General features: G+C 38.9%; 1 protein-coding gene across 2 annotated transcripts in view; it reads right to left on the reverse strand.

The window, feature by feature from the left end:
• Nucleotides 1-429: 429 nt before the first annotated feature.
• Nucleotides 430-20,643, reverse strand: part of BLOC1S5 (biogenesis of lysosomal organelles complex 1 subunit 5) — a 37,140-nt gene continuing 16,926 nt past the window's right edge. For both annotated transcript variants that reach the window (XM_030552377.1, XM_030552376.1), the window contains exon 5: nt 430-3,843. In XM_030552377.1, the coding sequence (XP_030408237.1) occupies nt 3,664-3,843 (180 nt within the window). In that variant the 3' untranslated portion in view covers nt 430-3,663. The remainder of the gene's footprint in view (nt 3,844-20,643) is intronic.

A 20,643-nucleotide genomic window follows, 5' to 3' on the forward strand; every position in this document is an offset into this window, starting at 1 on the left:
GAATGTTTGCCTCTCTGTTTGAAAGCAGCCATACTCACACTGTCATCTACCACTGAGTACCTGCAAACTTCAGAGCCCAAGGTTTGTATAGAGGTAAAACACCCTTTTCAACTGGAGAATTAACTCCTTTTAATGAAATGAATCACGGGTGATAATGTTTTCATTTATTTTCTCCATTTTAATATAAGTTATTTGAGGGAGACAAAATTTGGTCAAGGAAAAGTTTTTTTTAAATATTTCATAAATAAAAAGTCCGTGAAGATGTGATATTCCAACCACAAGTCATTGGATGTGGAATTTCTCTTAAGAGGTATCATCTAGGGTTGGTATAGGTGAGAGAAGAACCTAAGCAAGTCTCACTTCCTCTTCCCCCTACTAAAAATAAAAGGTCCGCTTTAGGCATCAACGAAATTAGAGGCCCAGAACAGCTGAACAGAGGATTTTTAAATTTTATTTTTTAAACAAGGCGTTAATCAATATTACAAAAATAAAAAGTATCATGACTATTCTACCATTGGTCGAAGTAATACTTTTAAGCAGGCTATTACCACTGCAGAAGCAGTTCTTCCCCACCATCCTTCAAGTAGAAATATTGCTTTCTTGTTGTGTAGGTGTCAAAACAGAAAGCTCATCTTAAAATTTAAGGAAAATTCGAGTGAGTATAGGATAGTCTACCCACTACTTCTAGTTGCATAAAAGAATAAATCAATATAGTTTAGACTCAGACTATTAAATATAAAAAAGTGTTTACAATCAAGCAGAAAGCTACCATCTTAGTCTGATACAAAGCAGGATTGCAAACATCAGCTTCAACATTCTAATGTAGCAAAAGTCAAAGGCCTGATCCAACTCCCATTAGAGTCCACTGGAATTTTTTTTTTTTATAACCAACTTTAATGGGAGTTGTATCAGTACTTAAGCGATTTTGGAAAGTTTAATTGTTAAGAATTTAAACATTTTAAGTGAGGCTAAACATGTAATTGCTTTTATGTAGCTTACCACCCAACTTTGAAACTCCCTTCATATGCATTTCTTCTTCAAATGGGTAAAACAATACTTCTCAGCAGGGGCTCTACTGGAAAATGATAGTGTAGGATTTGAAGTATCATTAATCTCCTGATAAGACCACAGCCTCATTCACTAAACAAATACTGAAAGAGTGACAGGTAAAAAAAATCATAGCTAAATAAGTGCATCTTGTATGTATGTATGTATCTAAAGTTATAATTAAGCACCAGTTTTCCTTTCAAGTTTTAGAACCAAGCATTATTTTTTCCATCCACCTTGCTAAACTACTCTAAAGTCAAATTGTATGTACTGTTAATTTATTTCAAGAGCTACAGCACAATATATATATTTAAAAATTAATAAAGACTACTGAATAACTTAATAGTGATACATATTTTTCTTGTAGTCTCCCAATGAAGTGGGCCAACAAGCAGACCGAAGTTTGTTTGTATGTTAAAGATCAACTTTAAGCACTTTTCTTCAAACTATTTCCTAAATGCATAAATTCCCAAAATGAGCATTGAGGGGGAATTTTCAAAAACACAAAGTACCACTGGCTTTTGAAAAGAATTAACCTTAGATAGTATCATTCATTTAATTTATTTTGAGCTTTCTTGGCCAACGAAGTGCAGTTCTAGGCTTAAAATTCTTACTCTTGTGCAGATTGTTTAGCATACACTAGCATTGCAACATCTATATCATTTTTATCAGCCCTCAAGTGGAACATAGACACGCAGGTAGGTTTACTTTTGTTCAAAACTGAGTGGATCTGATATTCTGTATTTTATAGGAAAAAAACACAAATCAAACTCACTCAGTACCAAATGAGACTTAAAGTACATTTTTCAGAAAGTTATTTTGGTTTTGAGGCCATTCATTCTTAAAACATCTCGTGGAAGACAGAGTGTTTTCAGTTTATCCTTAAAATGAACAAATGCTATTGAGACTCTGGACCTTAAAGACAGGCAACATTATCTTCTGTTTTTCTGATTAAGCACATAAATCGGGCTCTTAGTTACAGCATCCATTCATGAATGGGTACATAAGCTTAGAGATATTCCAAAAATCATCTTCCATTCAACAGGGTAGGTTCTCCTCACTTTTTATATGTGGAATACTTTGAAGCCATCTATGTTTTTTCCATCCACAACAGAATTAACAACATTCCACCATGCTCCAGTGTCAGCAAGTGCTCTTTTCAGTTCAGGTACCTGATGATGATTGATGAAGCTGTCAGGCCTACAGTAGCGGACAGAGCAGTTTGGCAGGAATTCAGTGTTATTGAAAGAAATCTCAAATACTTATTCCAACTCCTCTGCTAACTTTAATCACATTGTCAACATGCTGCCAGGAATGGAGCCTTGACACCAAGCCATAAATTTACACAGGCAACCATTGTCTGCATAGTGCAATTCCAACACAGATAATGAGCAAGTTCTGTTTGTTTTTACCTGTTTTTATTTTATATTGGATAATACTTAAAATAATATTTGAAAGATCTTCCAATCCCTCAGGTTAGCTTGCATCAAGTTTCATTCTGTTATTGCATTTAATTTCACTTGGTTTACAAAAGGATAATTAAGCTAGTCATTCACTTATATTGCTATTACATGAAGATTTTAAATAAAAAGAAAAGACCACGGTGATCACAGGAGCTCAAATACTCCTGTTAAATCAGAACACAAATTAATACTGCAGATGCTTCACTTTTAATGCCACTTACTTGATTGCCATGCTGACAAAAACAAAGATCATTCCTCAACTGTATTAAGGTTATCACAACAGATTTTAGGTAAGTCCCAATAAGGTGGGCACTGCTCATCCTACTGAGTGCACCAATGGTAGGACAAATACTTAAGGTAAATAACGTACCTGATAAAAGGCTAATGGAAGGACTGATATACTTTCAAAAGTTACTTTTAGGTGGTTTGGGTGGGGGAGGTATTCTCAGGAGTGTAAAGCTACAAGAATGCCATGAACCAGTTACATAGAGAGAAAAATCATTGTTTCCTGTGACCTCAACTACTCTTGTGGTGCCTATTTTAGAGAGCAATCAATATCTCAACTCGACTTCACAACAGTGCAGCTGTAACTGCACCTGAGTAACGCATTCTAGCCTTTCAGAATCTACTGTTTTGCAAGACATGCTGGGTTTTCTCAAAATAACTGTTAATGAGTGTGTACACATCCTAAATTCAGCCAAGCATGGCTTGCATTTATAATGCCTGTTCTCTACGGCAGGGCTGTGGCCTTATATAGAGATAATTTGGTTTTTGTTTTCTTCCCCACAGACAAGGCTGTCTTCACAAGCCAAGGAATTCTTGTCAGCAACTCCCTAAATTGATGGGGCCATGGTATAAAGGCAGAACTCCATTTCTAGACCTGCCTGTCCTACAAACTAAAATAGTGATAACACCAATCACCTTGAACAAAACAAGCTTTAGAGGCACTTAAAGTTGGAGGTATGCAAAACTCTTCTTGCTAAATCAAACTTTTGTTATAGTTACAGCAGGATGTGGGGTTGTTTTTTTTTAACTTCTATTTTGATGAGGTTCTTTCAGAAAGCCTAAGTGTTGTTCTGATAAGTCTGAAGCAAGAGAGTACTGGCACACCAAAAAAAAACCAAAAACCAACCAAACAACAACAACAAAGGTCTTAAAAAGAAGAATATTTAGCCAGGTCCTTCTCCATCTCAGCATATTGTTCTTTAATGCGCTCCATAGCTTTTCTGTGCTCTTCATCCACTTCTGCTCGTTTGTTGTGTTGGTCTTTCATGAACACTTCCCAATGGGCTTGACGCTGCTTTTCATCAGCCATTAGTGTGTCAGTCTGAAGCTGAGAGGAGAAAGGGAAGTTATAGAAACTGTTTCTAGATGACGACAGTGGGTTAATGCAGATTTGATGACCTTACAAAAGCAAACATATTAAAAGAGTCCAACTTTCATTCCAGCATCAGAAAGTAAGTTATATTCATCTAGTCGCACTGTACAGATCAAAAGAAAAAAGTGATAACCATGCAGCCTCACCACATAACTAATGGCACCCCCATTCTAGACTAGTCACCAGAAAAAGAAAAAAAAAATAATCAAACTCTAAAGCTAACACTTCTATTCAGCTACAGTCCAAGTAATTTCTGTTATCTGATGTTGGAAGAACTATTCCTAACACTACTCCTGATCTTAGTATGGCCTACTCCACTTGCCCACATTTTGTTTTAAAAAAGCACTTTTGATCACATGAATATGCTATTTATTGTTTGTAGTCTCCACTTTGGTTACGTACACTGCAGATATCTAGAGCGGAAATGGACACAGCATTATTTTGTTCATGTTGAAAGAAACAGCCAGACCCTCAGACAGAGAAATTCATCATTTAAGCAAGATTTTTTTGGCTATTTCAGCATGGCTTAGAGTTTGGAAGGGGAATTATTTAAGTAAACTCCAGCTCATTTTTTAAAAATTGTCTTAGCCCAGTTCTTTCTGATCAGCCATGGAGCTATGCCTGGCACAGCAAAGCTAAAGATAGGTGATTCTATGGTTTAACAATGCTTTCAAAATACATCTACTTTGTGTTACAAAAGGCTGATATTGGAAAATATTGTACCCACTAAATTTCCCATCTCTGAGAGAAAAAAAGTACAATTTTAGGGAGTCAAATGTGTTCACTTACTGTGTGCACTGGCACTGAAGATTCCTGACTTCTAGCAGTGGAAGCTAAATACAGAGGTGGTTCTTCAAACATCACAAGGACAAGTGCAAAATCGTTGCCTCTTATAATGGCTGAAATCCCATCACAACTATAAATATAGAGTGCCTCAAAATGTAGTATAACAGACCAAGATGGGTAACAAAATAGTGCGTAATATACACCTCTACCCCAATATAACGCTGTCCTCGGGAGCCAATAAATCTTACCACATTATAGGAGAGACCGCATTATATCGAACTTGCACTGATCTGCCGGAGTGCACAGCCCCACCCCTCCAGAGTACTGCTTTTCTGCGTTATATCTGAATTCGTGTTATATCAGGTTGCATTATATCGGGATAGAGGTGTACATGTAGTATACTTCAGTCCATCCTTCATTGTGTTAGTTCTATTTTTCTGTTGGTCATTACCTTACACACCAACCTCAGTATAAAAATTAGTGTTTTGTTAATTGAAACAAGAACATGTTTACATATCTCAATGGACATTTTTAAACTAGTAACAAAAAAAATTTCTAAAAAAAAAAACACTATAATGGTAAGGTTCTATATTACCACCAGAAACAAGTCTTAATGAAGGAACCTCCAAAGTCAAAAGAAAAAACAGACCATCTTTGTAGTTCTTATTTTCATATTTTGACTTTTGGGAATTAGTAATTGTTTCTCTCTCTTAGCCAAGAAGTTCTCACTGTGCCTAACGGTTTTTATACATATTTACTATCAGTAATTTTTCCTCAAGCTTCCACATTACTCATTGTTTCTGGTAAATAGGATTCTGTTCACCTCCTTGTCTTGAAAGGAAGACAGTTCTAAATAAAGATGTACAGACATTAAAAGGTGAGCTTTTACCAAATAATTGTAAGCAACAGTAATAGTCTGAACTTCTAGTGTTTTATTCCAAGAACACAGAAATCACAATAACTTTGTACAGCACTTCAGTTCTGTTGATCCTCCATGGGTGAAGGTACATCAGCATTTTCTATCTATCAGCTACTATTTTCTACATAGAGTAGTCAGCATAGGAGTAGTATAATTATGCGAACTCATATTTATCCAATATTTTTTCAAATTAAGATGGATTGACACTACATGATGTCTAGCTTGTTTTTATTTCCCCGTATTATGGATTTAGCTTTTTCATGCAAAAATAAATCATGGTGTGAACATGCTAATTTTACGACATAGCACTCAAAAGTACTGTTACAGTATCACTCATTGAAAAGTTCTGCATATCTTCTATACAAAACAGAGCAGCTTTTAAAAAAAATATGTACCTATAGTCCCACCAGAGAGCTGGAATTTCTATACCTTTTCAATTTTTGAAGTGTTAATGAATTGTTTATGCAGTTATTAATACTGTATCTGAATGGTTAAAAAGTGCCTACCTGTAAGTAAACACAGTTCAGACTGGACTATACTGCACCCCTGACAACATGAATGGTTTGCAGGGAAAACAGCAAGTACCATCATCATGTTCTGCAGTACCATTTCCACCCATATATAAAGTCACTGAGCTGATAAAACCACTGGACATTTGGGGAACCTTAGGTACATATAATATTATATCTAAGGCTCCCCAAATGATTTAGGATATTAAAAAACACTGGTCAAAAGGCAGAAGGTTGCTTTCTTCCTCACCCTTTTTTCTTCTGCTCCAGAACAGCCTTTCTAGTTTGTCTTGACCCAAAAGAAAGACATTGACAAAGCGATATTAACAGCTAGGCTCTTTGGGTTCCTCAAAAATATGATCAAATAGGATTAAACAATTTAATGCTGAAAAAAATTACTGTAATTTTTACTTTTTAAATAAATACAGGCAGTGTACTGATGAGAAAGTAAATGTATCTTAACAGAATTGTCCTAACTTCCATAGAGTAATGATTTTATGCACAAAATAAAAATGAGTCCACAAGGTTGTAAATTGATCTGCAATATAAAAGGAGACTTGAAGATATGAATACTATACATTTTAAAAATCAGAAAGGAAAGAAAGATGACATTAACACTAGCTTATGCTACAGCAAACAAGCAGGAATGATCGGGTGACAAACAGTACACAGTAGCGTGTTCATTCTCTCCAGACATATAGTGCTGTGGAAATTTCAACCCCCCAAAAAAGAAAGAGACTCAATGATTTGGGGGTATTGAGCCTTTCACTTCTAGATCACAGGTTCAAGCACTGACCTGACAGAGTAAAACCCTTAAATCAATGCTATTTGATGGCTGTTGAATGGCCTGTATAAAATAAGTTTATGGTCTCAAGAGGACAAGTACCATATCACGAAGAACACTGCCTTGACATATCTTTGGCAGTCTCAGCAGGTAAAAATGGAAGTCCTGGGCACGAAGAGTGAACTCTCCTCTTTCCCCTCTATTTGAAGGCCTAGGCACACAAGGTGGGGATGTATGTAGAAGCTTGCATTGCTGTCTCCTGTGAATGGAGGGTTTGGGTCTCCAGAGCTGTCAGTCCTGCACATTTGACACATGCTACAATTTTAAACAGTACATAGCCCATGTTCTCTCCTACTGTCTCAGGGGAGTTCCCTCCCTCCCCCCAAATGTCTGCATTACCAAGAGGTAGCTACATGACTCCCTCAGCCTTAAGTCTAACATTTTATTCACTGATACCCAAAACCATCCCCCTCAATGCACCAACAAAATTATATTCTAATTTACCCAGCTGCTAGTTCTGTCATTAACATTCTCACTTCTGGCCAGGATTTCAACATTAATCTCAACATAAAAACACAACAGGACTATGTACATTACTAAGCTTTAACAGGAAACTTCTTGTCTATGCAGCTGGACTTTAAGAATGACAGCATGAGCAATAAGGTGGTTGTTCTCTGGTACTTGACTTAAATTTACTAGGTAAATCGATAATCACCTGTGGTGAAAAATCCAAAAGGACTGCACAACCTTAAGGTATACTATGAGTCACACACAGCAACTTGAAACTACTCTGTTCATATATCAACTGGAGCACCAAAAATAAAATAAAATAAAATAAAATGATTATACAACAAGATGGCTTTTATCTCACAGCTTCCAAGGGTATGTCTAAACTACGAAATCAGGTCGATTTTATAGAAATTGATTTTATATAGTCGATTGTGTTTCCCCACTAAGCGCATTAAGTTGGCAGAGTGCATCCACAGTACCGAGGCTAGCATCAACTTTCGGAGTGTTGCACTGTGGGCTGCTATCCCACAGTTCCCGCAGTCTCCACTGCCCACTGGAATTCTGGGTTGAGCTCCCAATGCTTGATGGAGCAAAAACATTGTCGCAAGTGGTTCTGGGTACATGTCATCAGGCTCCCTCTGTGAAAGCAACGGCAAAAAATATAGTTTCTTGCCTTTTCTCCTGGGTTACCTGTGCAGACAACATACCACAGCAAGCATGGAGCCCGCTCAGCTCATTGTCACCGTGTGTCTCTTGGGTGCTGCTGGCAGACGCAGTACTGCAGTGCTACACTGCAGCATCTCCTTGCCTTGCCTTGCGGACGGCAGACTGCAATACGACCGCTAACCGTCGTTGTCATCCTGTGAGTGCTCCTGGTCAACCTTGGTCGGGGGTCTGTGGGCAGACATGGGTGCTCCTGGCTGACCTCAGGGAGGTCATTCAGGGGCGCCTAGACAAAAATGGAATGACTCTAGGTCATTCTCTTCTTTAAGTTTCATCTAATGGAGATTCAGTCCTGCCTGGAATATGTCAGCTAGAAGCTTCTGCCTCAGGCTGCTCTCCCAGTTGGCAATACCATGCAGTTGCACCTACCCCAGCCTACCCCTTGCTCCCATGGCTCATGAAGCCTGGACAGTAGTAAGGAGCAGTTCAACTATAGACTGAGCAAGTGCATAATGGTGGTAGAATGTGCCTTTGGACATTTAAAAGCTCGCTGGCGCAGTTTACTGACTTAGTTAGACCTCAGCGAAACCAATATTCCCATCGTTATTACTGCTTGCTGTGTGCTCCACAATATCTGTGAGAGTAAGGGGGAGACGTTTATGGCAGGGTGGGAGGTTGAGGCAAATTGCCTGGCTGCTGATTACGTGTAGCCAGACACCAGGGCGGTTAGAAGAGCAGAGAAGCTTTGAAAACCAGTTTCATCACTGGCCAGGCCACGGTGTGAAAGTTCAGTTTGTTTCTCCTTGATGAAAATCCGCCCCCTGGGTTCACTCTACTTCCCTGTAAGCCAACTGCCCTCTCCTCCCCACTTTGATCTCCGCTTGCAGAGGCGACAAAGTCATTATTGTTTCAAATTCATGGATTCTTTATTAATTCGTCACACAAATGGGGGGATAACTGCCAAGGTAGCCTGGGAAGGGTGGGGGAGGAGGGAAGCACCAGGTGAGGTGGCGGAGGATGGAAGGACAAGGCCACACTGCACTTCAAAATTTACTGAATGCCAGCTTTCTGTTGCTTGGGAATTCCTCGGGGTGGGAGGGAGTGGTTGGGTGGCCGGAGGCTCCCCCACTGCGTTCTTTGGCGTCTGGGTGAAGTGGCTATGGAACTTGGGGAGGAGGGCGGTTGGTTACACAGGGGCTACAGCGGTGGTCTGTGCTTCTGCTGACTTTCCTGCACCTCAACAATACGCCGGAGAAGATTGGTTTGATCCTCTAGTAGCCTAAGCATTGCTTCCTGCCACCTCTCGCCTCTCCTCTGGGATGGAGATGATATGGGGAGCGCTGAAACATTTGGAGCTGTGGGAGGAAAAAAAGGGAGTAATATCTAAAGAGACACATTTTAGGGAACAGTGGGTAGACTCACGGTGAACCAAGCTGTTAACATTACATAGAACGCTCTCTTTACAAGGTTGCATTTTGCCTCTTACATTGAGGGCCTGCCAGTTTAGTGTGAGAGATCACATACGCAGGGCCAGTGGGCAACAGAATTTGGCTGTTGGGTTGGCCATTTAAAAGGAGGGGCTGCAGTTTTCGAGTTAACGTGCAGCACAAACCCAACTAAACCTCCTGCACTCCCAATTCTCTGGGATGATCGCTTCACCCCTCCCCGCACGGCTAACAGCGGGGATGATTTCTGTTCAGCCACAGGCAAACAGCCCAGCAGGAACGTCCACCTCTGAATGCCCCCTTAATAAAATTCCCCTATTTCAACCAGGTGACCCTGGGAGTACATCCAGGAAAGCTTTACTAAGATGTCCCTGGAGGATTTCTACTCCATCCTCATACATATTAAACAGACTTTTCCAGTAGCTGTACTGCCACCAATTCATCCCAAGTCTTCAGGGCAAAATCAATCATTACACACGCTTGCTTTTAAACCACGTATTATATTTATAAAAAAGTACACTCACCAGAGGTCTCTTCTCTGCCTTCAAGGTCCGGAAGCCCATCTTGGGTGGGTTGAGAGGGTACTAGATCCAGGGTAAAAAACAGTTCTTGGCTGTCAGGGAAAATGGTTTCTCCGCTTGCCTGCTGTGCGCTATCTTCCTCGTTCCCAAAATCCACATCCCTGTTGTGTGAGAATCCTTTGACGGAGTCCATACACAGGGCTGAGGTAGTTGTAGGGGCACTCCCTAGAATGGCATGCAGTCCATCATAGAAGCGGCACGTCTGGGGCTCTGACCTGGAGCGGCCGTTTGCCTCTTTGGTAGGCTTGCCTGAGCTCCTTAAGTTTCACATGGCTGTGCTGCGGGTCCTTGTTAAAGCTTTTGTCCTTCATGCCCTTGGAGATTTTTTCAAATATTCCAGCATTTCATCTTTTAAAACGGAGTTCTGATAGCACAGATTCATCTGCCCATACAGCCATCAGATCCAGTACCTCCTGTTTGGTCCATGCTGGAGCTCTTTTGTGATTCTGGGACTTCATGGTCACATGTGTTAATGAGCTCTGCATAGTCACCTGTGCTGATGAGCTCGCCACACTGGCCAAACAGGAAATGAAATTCAGAAGTTCGCGGGGCTTTTCCAGTCTACCTGGCCAGTGCATCTGAGTTGAAAGTGCTGTCCAAAGTGGTCACAATGGAGCACTCTGGGATAGCCCCCAGAGGGCAATACCGTCGAATTGCATCCACACTACCCCAAATTTGACCCAACAGGGTCAATTTCAGCGCTAATCCCCTCATCAGGAAGGAGTACAGAAATCAATTTTAAGAGCCTTTTAAGTCGACAAAAATGGCTTCGTCGTGTGGACGGGTGCAGGGTTAAAATCAGTCTAACACTGCTAAATTTGACCTAAACTCGTAGTGTAGACCAGGGCCAAGAGAGAAAGGCGAGACGCTGGGAGTTTATTTTCCTCTTAATGGTTGTTATGGAAATTTTCCAGCCTTGTTAACTAAACATTATGTTTCAAAAGAACCAGAAGGGAGGAAGAATCTTTCACTAAACAGTCCCTGCACAGATAACAAAACTAGGAGGCTCTCTCCGCAGAATTTAGAAATAACATTGATACATTCTATACTAACAAACTAGAGGGATTAGTACACTAGCTCTCTTTAGTACTGTACTACATGCAAAAAATATTAGCTTGCAGATAAGGGTTATATTATTCCCTATATCATCCTTAACCAAAATACTTAAGTACATTACCATTAAAAACACCTAATCCCTAAAGGAGGGAAACAGCAAGTAAAGTAGTTTATTAAAATGTGAAAATCCACTTCACACTTTCCAACAACATCTCTAAGCAATCAGAGAGATTTAAAAGCTTTTCAAAATAGACATGATCAATCATATACCATACTAGAGATATACACATGAATTTTCTTCAAAGATACACTGCCCCACACCTACACCACCTCCAAATATCTCATCTATAAGGCATATTTGAGTGACTCTTAGAATAAACAGGTGAATTTTCACAAGTCAATGTTATTAGGTGATACCATGAACTCTAGGTACAACAAAACATTACACAAAATCATTACCATATTTTAAGATTTAAGGCAAGTTAATTTTTAATGGCCACAAAAATAAAATATTTTTGTGTTAACAGCCTAGGCACAAGTCCATTTTGTGCATGTCCTGGTAAATTTTCATGACAATTTGCAAGATTGTGGAAAAGTACTAAGTTGTTTTCATCTTAAAGGAATGTTATTTCAGGTTATTTCCAACTGAGATATTCTCTTCCTTGGGAACCTTCCATACCCCACACCCTCACTTTTTATTTCTCACACCTCAAAGTCAAACCACTTGCAAGCCTAGGGCATAACCTTAACCACATGTATTAATGTGTAAGATAGACAAAGCACTAACCTCTTAGTGCTGACAATTAAGACTCCCTGTTGATTTTCACATGCTGAGAAAGCTACACAGCACAAGGATTTTACAGTGCATATCATTAAAAGGTGACTGATTACTCAAGATATGCAATAATCTCCCAGACAACTATAGCCTCTCCTATTGCTAATGTAGCTACAAATTTAAAAAATAAATAATAAAAAACAGAGTGTTTGTATACTAGAGTTTATTGACACAGGTATGACATCAGGCAGCCAAACTTTATGTCCAGACATTTAAATCATCTCAATTTGTTTATATGAGCACTTACTTGAGTTCTCTTATGAGTTAAAACAAAACTGTGATGAATAAAAATGTCAGACGTTTCAATGTTTCATTCTGCAATTGCTATAGGTTCTCAGAAATACTAGGAAGTCTGAGATTCAGGAAATGTTTACTAGCTCACTGTGGAACCTGAATATATCACCACTCCCCCATGCTTCGGTCATGTCAGCTGGAAAGCTAGTTAAGAAAAGATGTCACTGTAGAAAGGATAAAGACAGCTCAAACAAACTATCTTTTGTCAATGTGTATTGTTACTTGTACGTAGATCCATGTTGAAGAAATACCTTACTGTTTGTTACCAGAAATAAATGGCCAACAAAGAAAAACTAGCCTAGTTTGTTTAAAATAAAGAAAATTACAATTAAAACAAGAATATACTACAGTGTATGGGGAGACTTTGCACAACCAGTAAAGTTCCTAAAACCACTATAGCTTATTGTTAAAGGCGGCCTACTCAGCATGCTGTAAATTGGCCATTCAGCAATCTCAGCTTGACCAAGGCAGGAGAGGAGGGAGTTTTGGGTGCCACAGAAAGGGCAGCTTGACCCCACGTCCTTCCCGATAAGAACTGTGTTGAAGTTGCTGATACATGCATTTTAAAAGAGCAGGATGTACCCTCAGGAATGTCTGCTGGGGTCTCAAAGCTGCAAACTCTGGAAAGACCCACACCTGGTTAATCAATAATCAGAAGAGCCCCTTGCTTGATCATTGAAACTGCTTACTTAACAAGGTTTCTTTAAGGGACATGTCATTCTATTACTAATGTATAAATAAGGAGGAAAAGCTTGAGATAGTTGGACTCGTTTGGGGACTCTTTTTGGATACATCTTGCGGTCCCCACCGGCAGATGGAAGATTTGGCCACCGGAAGCCTGCTGCTGTGTCACTCGAAAGCCACACTGAGCTTTGGTAATTATCAAGGGTTGTGGGTGTTTTTACTAATCTTCCTGCGGACGTGTGTAAGTGCTTAAGACTAAGTAAAGTGTAGCTTTAAGTGAATGCACTCTTGTGTTGCCCTCTTTGTGCCAGCCATCTATTGGTCGGACGGCCATGTCTCTCCTGATTTATTTCCTGACACCTCCTCGCACAGAGTAAAAGTTACCAAGAGCTTTGGGTTGAAAGAACCGCAGGTGACAGAGGATACAAGATGGTTACTTACCAGCATGACTGTAGTTCCCACCTGCACAGTTCCATGGTGTAGGAATATGTACACCCATACATGCAATTTCAAAACCTTCCAATAGCAGTGTCCATTGGAGCTGGGTATCCATATGTTTATGTCTTTATTTTTCCCAATTTGAGAATATACCAGCATAGCACCAAATGCCACTCAGTTTCTTCCATTCACTAAAGAATCTATTGTAAAACTCTGAAATAGTGGGGAAGGAGGATGGGAATTGTGGACCCAGGCAGTCAATTTTCTCAGAGAACCAATTAGTATAGTAAGTATCTATTTTTTCCTTCTTTGAAAATGCATGCAAGTAGGTGAGTGACTAGCAGCTCCCTAGACCACAATGAGGAGGATGTGAGAACTGCATGAAAGAGATTTTAGGTCTAACTCTCCCAAGTAGAGTACACAAATCGAAATGCTAACTCCAGGAGTAATGCTGTAAAATATGGACAGAATTCCAGGTAGCAGCTTTGCATATAACCTGTATGTTGGGAGACATCTGACACATGCAATACAGATCACCTTAGACATGGAGGAACGCACCATCAGACCAGTTGGCATTAGCATCCCTGCTTAATCAAGTGTGGATTCAGAGTATGAGCCATTTTGACAGTCTTGGAATGGAAGTTCATTGGCCCCTGGCATAATCTCCATGTGCTATACATACTCTGGGTGATTTACAGAACAGGTTAATCTTACTCAGATAAGAATTCAGAGTCTTCTTGACATTTAGACAACACAACCTACTGTTCCCACATGTAGCTGGGAAACAGGTGGAAGCAGAGGTACATCACAATCATGTTAACAGACTGATTTTAAGTGGAAGTCAGAAGTCATATAAAAAAGGGAACTTCAGGTGAGAAAGAACATGGCATACGGTAGGTCAATCATTAGAGTCTACATCTCATAAGCTCTTAGGACCAATGTGATTACCATTAAGAACAGTCTTTCGTAAGATATGGTAGAGAGAGCAAATCAAACCACATGTCAAGTGGTGGTTCCATTAGTTTGGCAAACCCATTTAAGTCCCAAGACAGCATTAGCTCCCAGATGGAAGACAACACATGAAGCAGGCATTTTAGGAATCCTGGCACTGTAGCACATGAGAAAATACATTAAATCCTGAACTGAAGGATAAAAGGCTAAGATTGCAGCCAGGAAAACTCTTTACAGAGCTGAAGGAGAGAAATGATTGTCTGAGATGAAGGCAGTATAGAATAAAGAGCATGATAGACTGGTAAGGACCAGAACCTTTATCTTGCCCAGATGCAGACATACTTCATAGAGTAGAAATATCTTGTGGAAGATTTTTGTATGTCCAGCAGCTGACCAATACATCCAAATTAGACCAAAGATTATCCAAATTGTTAATTAACAAAAGTGCTGGATTCCACTTCCCTGTCAGTATCTACAGGAGGCAGAACAAAATTGAGGGGGTCTTTGGAAAGCAGGGGCTAGTCCCTTATCAACTGTCCAATCAGCTTTGATTCTAACCCCTACATCTACAGACAGGTTACACTGAGGATCTGTGGACCTAGTCCTGAAAAAGAATACAAGATGCCCACCCAGTTAAGGACACATTTATGTGCCGAGTACTCCTATTAAATCAGACTGTACTGTGAACATGGTGGTATAAACTGGATTTTATGGAAGGAAAGCTCATGTGCATCACAGTTCCAATGCTAATGTTGACTAAAATTTTGACATCTGTTTTTTTTTTTTAAAAAGGAGTAACACGTTAGCCTAGCAGTCTGGTGGCCAGGCATTTCAGGTCAGCAGCAACTAGAACCACTGTAAAAACAGCAATCTTAGATTCTTCATGTGCTTGAGCTCCTCACAGCACTCTTTCAGCTAATCTGGTTTATGTCTGTGGAAATCAACTCTTTGAAGTTTGTGGATACCATAGGGTAGTGGTGCTCAGACTTTTCCAGTACACTCCCTCTACCCCCTCACCAGTAACAGAATCTGTCTGTGCTCCCCTCCATTACAGCACAGCCACGGCTTCCTCAGCAGTGGAGCTTGGGCTGAAGGTGGAGCTGGGGGTGGAACTGGGGATGAGGGAGAAGCTGGGGATAGGGGCAGAGAGAGAATGAGGGCAGAGCTGGACTGGAGTTGAAGCATTGCGCTCCCTCCCTGGCCCCTTGGGGGCTGGCCAAGGCTTGGAGGCAGAGCAGGACTGGGGTCTGAAGAGGACTGGGGAAGGAGCGAGGCTGGGGATGGAGCTGGTCTGGAAGTATGGCGCTCCCTCCCTGACCCCGATGGGGGATGGCCCAACCACCACCATCTGTCCCCCAAATATTCCTCTGTGCCCCCCTGCGAGGGTGCACCCCACAGTTTTGGAACCTCTGCTTTGAACAAACTGGGGTACTGGTGTGGGAGACTTACAATGTTAATTTGTAATTTCAGCAATGCCAGCAAAAAATATCCTGGATACTTCATTTTCAGAATTTTCAATTTTTATTTTTTGACTCCTCTACAAAGCTAAAGCTAAATTTAGATAGATAAATTTACAATCTGTTCTAAAGTGCCACAAGCGAAAATATTTACTATAACCCAAGCATTTGATATTTTTCTATTTAAATTCAAGTAACAAACCAAAAGATCTTTACGGAAATCTGCACGTGTAAATATAGACTGCCCAAATGAGAACCAATGTTTTCCAAAGCTTATTCTTCCTGTCTTAAGGGATAATAAATATTTGAAGACTGGGAGATCTGGATGGAAATTCAGCTACCTCTGGACACAGAATAATAAAACAGAGCAGGCTTAACATGTAAATACTACAACCTTTGTGGGAAGCTGTGCTTCCACTGCCTATATATTCTGAAAGGAAAAGGAAATAAATTAAAAATGAAAATCTACTAGTGTTCTAAAATGTTAATATGAACATATACCATAAAAATACTGGCTTTATAGGCAAGATACCTGAAGATCTTAATACACAGCGGACTGATTTATTAGGCAGTGAAGTTATTAGATGTAGTAGTTAATCACTATGGGTACTGGACGGGAGCGGAAGTAAATGAGAAAGCAAACATATTAGTTTTTCATTATTTCTCCAGCTGAGGTGCGTAATGTTACTGTGTCATGTAATTTCTGAAACATCTATATTCACCAGATCACGGAATTATGTGTAGCATGGGAGGTTTGCATTTTGGAAGTCAGTCTCATCTATAATAATGCAGGGAACTTCCACAGATAATTAGAAGTGGCACATTCCTAAGCATACAAAACTTAGGATATTGCTAACTTGAAGTTCCTTTACAATATAAGTACTCCAGCTGTGAAGTGTCTATTACAAATAACAAAACTAAAACTCAAAGTGCTTGATGCATTTTTAATGAATTCATATTAATGTACTAGGAGCTAGAAGGATTAGACTTTCTGTAATCTTCAAAAAATGTCAACACATCGAGAAAACGCCTTTTGACTTGTTAAATTCAAAGCCTTTGCTACTGCAAAGTTATAAATGACGCCTACATTTTTAAAGTGCAGTTATACTAATAAAAGTGACTATGAAAACAGTACCTTTCCCCCTCAGATTTGTTCCTTATATGTAGTCACAGTAACAACTATTTATTTTTCTATGAGCTTTTACTACTTTATATTTCTGTTAGCACTGTGGAACTATTGGAACGTGAGCTTGATTATATTCTTGCCCAGACACAACCAGCAGAATAAACTCCACCACCACCACCCCAGAACAGTAGGGGTATTTTAAAACTTTTTTCTCTAAAAACTTCCAATTGCAGATTCTGGATTGCAAATAATGATGAATAAACCAGAAAGAACCAACCTGATTTTCAAATCTCACCATAAGTTGACAGGGCTGCCAGTTAGAAAAGACATTTTAACTTGAAAACTGACAATGTTTGACACTGGATAAGAAACACAAAGAATGAACTCACTTTAATGTTTTTTTACAGAGTAGTTTTTCAAAGTATAATCTCATTTTAACTCTTCACTTCTGTATTGTCATTGTGCAACAATCCTAATTCAACAGCATGAGACTGCCTGTACAGAAATTCTTTCATTGTATGGAAAAAACTTTGAAAGTTCTATAATTTAAGTCCTTAGTTCCTAAAAATGCATGTTAAAATAGAAAGCTTACCAATTTTTTAATGCACATTCTAGTGTTCCAAAAAGCAAATTAAGTCAGACCTAAGTAAATATAAGACGGCACTGCCTACTAATCACAATCCAATGATCAAAGAATCCACACACCAGAAGCTCCATGATTTTCTTTACAGATGTTATTTGGCCACAGTATAAGGCATCATCATATATGTAATAAGTTGCATCCTGACCTAAATTGTTGTGTGTTGACATCTTAGACACAAGGATACAATACTACATGACATGCCAATGCCTCCCTATTGAAATGCAAGTTCATATATGCACACACAACTACACCTGATCAGAAAAGAAGTCTGAAATAATTCATAGTATTGTACTAGGATATGTAGCCAGGAATCATTAGGCAAAGTCATATTTTAACTCCTGGTTAGCTATAATTAAGAATCTATGTCTTAAGTATTAGACAAGCCAATAATTTCCTGCTGTTCAAATATGCCCACAGCATTTCATGGCAATGTGGTATTGGGCAAAAATTTAAAAAAAAAAAAAAAAATTTTGAAAAAAGCCATTTAAAAAGAAAATGTATTAAAGAGACACTTTTATATAAGTTCTGTGACATCGCACTGCAAAAAAATTAATGACACTCATAGGAAGAATAAAATATAGATGCATTTTGTTTACCCAGAGATAGAATGAGTAAGAATTTTCAAGTCCAATTTTTTTAAACAAAATAATCCTCAACTGTCTTTTAATATCCAAAACAGTTGGATTAGCACCATTTGCAGTTTCTAAGAGACAGTGGCAGAGAAAAGATGACATTTAAAAACAGAAAGCCATGTTATGACCTTTGTTAAATTCTGAAGCTGAAGTGAATTAAGCCACACCAATGCAACTACATTGGAACATGAAAAAGATATTCCATAAGCAAAGCTACATTAAGAGAGTGGTAAGGTTGCACTGTTAGAAACTCAAAAGTCAAGATAAATCAGAGTTAAGGTTAAATATGCAACTCCACTATGGCTCCTTGTACACAGACGATATCATGGGTTTCAAGATGATTGGGTACCACAGTGACAGGTATGGCATAAGGATCCAATCGGCTAAATTAAATAAATAAATAAATAAATAAATAAAATAAAATAAAATAAAATAAAATAAAATAAAATAAGAGGAATATATAAATCATATTCTAAAAACGTTTGCAATGAATGGGATAAGGGAGATTATATCTATATCTCTTTTCCATTTAAACAAATACTATAAAAACATTAAAGTTTGCAAAGCCAAGCACTCAGAAGACAAGAAATTCTAGAATTAAGATTGCGTGTTCCTGATGCAGGGTTGCATAATCAATTAGGCTGTTTGTAGGACCCTTGCCTCATTCTTAGTTTTATTTTATTAAAATAACTTTAAAAACCTCAGAATTTCTGTTGTGTGCAATCATAATAGCCATCACATATCATTCATCATCAGGGTTCAGACAAAGGATTTCAAGACCAACAACACAGACCTCTAACCACTTAAACTAAAGGAGTTAACCTATTACTGCTGTCAGAGAAGTTATCTTCAATGTAGACCACCCATTAGAGAAGAAAGTGATACTTTAATAGATTTTAAGGCCAGAAGGGACCATCATCTAGTCTGACCTCTTGCATAATACAGGTCATAGACTTTCACTCAGATTGAACAAGTTCTACTATGCTGTAGAAATGGCAATTTCTCCTGGCTGTTCATTAATTTGGCAGAATCTGGAGTGATTTTCACAGGGATAGCAAAAGGTACCTTGTTATCCCCTTATGAAATTTTAAGTTTTGCTCTACATTGCAAAAACAGTTAATTATTAAAAATTCTGAACCCTTCCTGCACCATCAAATGTTGCTTAGTGGCCAAACAAGGCTGTGCCATTTCTGTCTATCCTGACTCACTCTTTGCATGTCCGCTGTCATTAGTCCCATAAGTTTCCCTATGTCTGGTGTCCTGAGGCATTCCTTTGGTCAACTCCTTTTGCATATTCTTCCAGCTGTCCAATAGCACACACAATATGGTAGACTCTCTGGTTTCACTCTTAACGTGTCTCAAATATATCCATCTTCTTTTCTGGGAACTTCACAAGATAAAAAGGTGCTGAACTCTCTGCCAAATCATGGTATTTGTTATACATTGATTCCATTTAATACCTAGTGTTTTTCTAAGGCATTTGTTTTGCATGGCATTTAGATATCTGTCTGTACTATTTAGTAGATTTCCAGTTGTCACATCTTTACATTAAGATGGAACCAATATTTGAGTTAAAGATTCAGTCTGTTCTTTATGACCAAATCTTGTTTAAACTGGTCAACGCAGTTTCCACCATGCCAATTTGTGATGTTATTTCCTTGTGGGCATTGCCACTGATTTGCACTTTACTATCAAGGTATGAAAATAAACTCACTTCTTGTATTCCTTTGCCTCATAAATCAAATACTTGAGTTGGGCGTTGCTGGGTTTCTCAGATTTACTTTTCATAAGTAAGTATTAACCCTGTTTTATGCGATGCTGGACAGTCTTCACTTGCATATTGGCTGAACTGTCACTGAAAGCTATGTCAGCAGCAAAATCGAGATCTTCTAGAGAACTGTTGAGATATGTGATACATGTTCTGAATGTGTTACATTTTTGGCAATGCCAAAAACGCCACCACGTAAAAAAAAACATGAACCAAAAAACCCACACTTCGGCAAAGATACTCATTTTTGCCCCTAACCCTGCTCTTCAAAACAGTTGAACTATTTTTGTTGAAACTATTAAAAAGATTCAAACTAAGGCAGAGACCAAACATGGAAAATGTCACCTAATGTTTAAAATTAAAAGCAATTGAAAATGGGGATTTATACTTGGAAATGTTAGGTAACCTTATCTACAGGCACTGCTCCACCTCATACACACAAAAAAAATTAGAAAAAAAAAGCATTATGCAATTCACAGGCATGTTCTCAAAACTTTTGAATGAATATTTTTATGGTTTCCTACCTATCTTTGAGGATAGGGAAAAAAACCAAACACACCACATTCCACAACCTGGAACTATATGACTAGACCACCAGTTATAGATGAGGACGAGAGCCCATACAGCGCTACCTTGTACAACGGACACCTTTGGTGGCACATAAAAGATTGCTC

The sequence above is a fragment of the Gopherus evgoodei genome, chromosome 2 (genome assembly GCF_007399415.2).
Source record: "Gopherus evgoodei ecotype Sinaloan lineage chromosome 2, rGopEvg1_v1.p, whole genome shotgun sequence".
NCBI lineage: Eukaryota > Metazoa > Chordata > Testudines > Testudinidae > Gopherus > Gopherus evgoodei.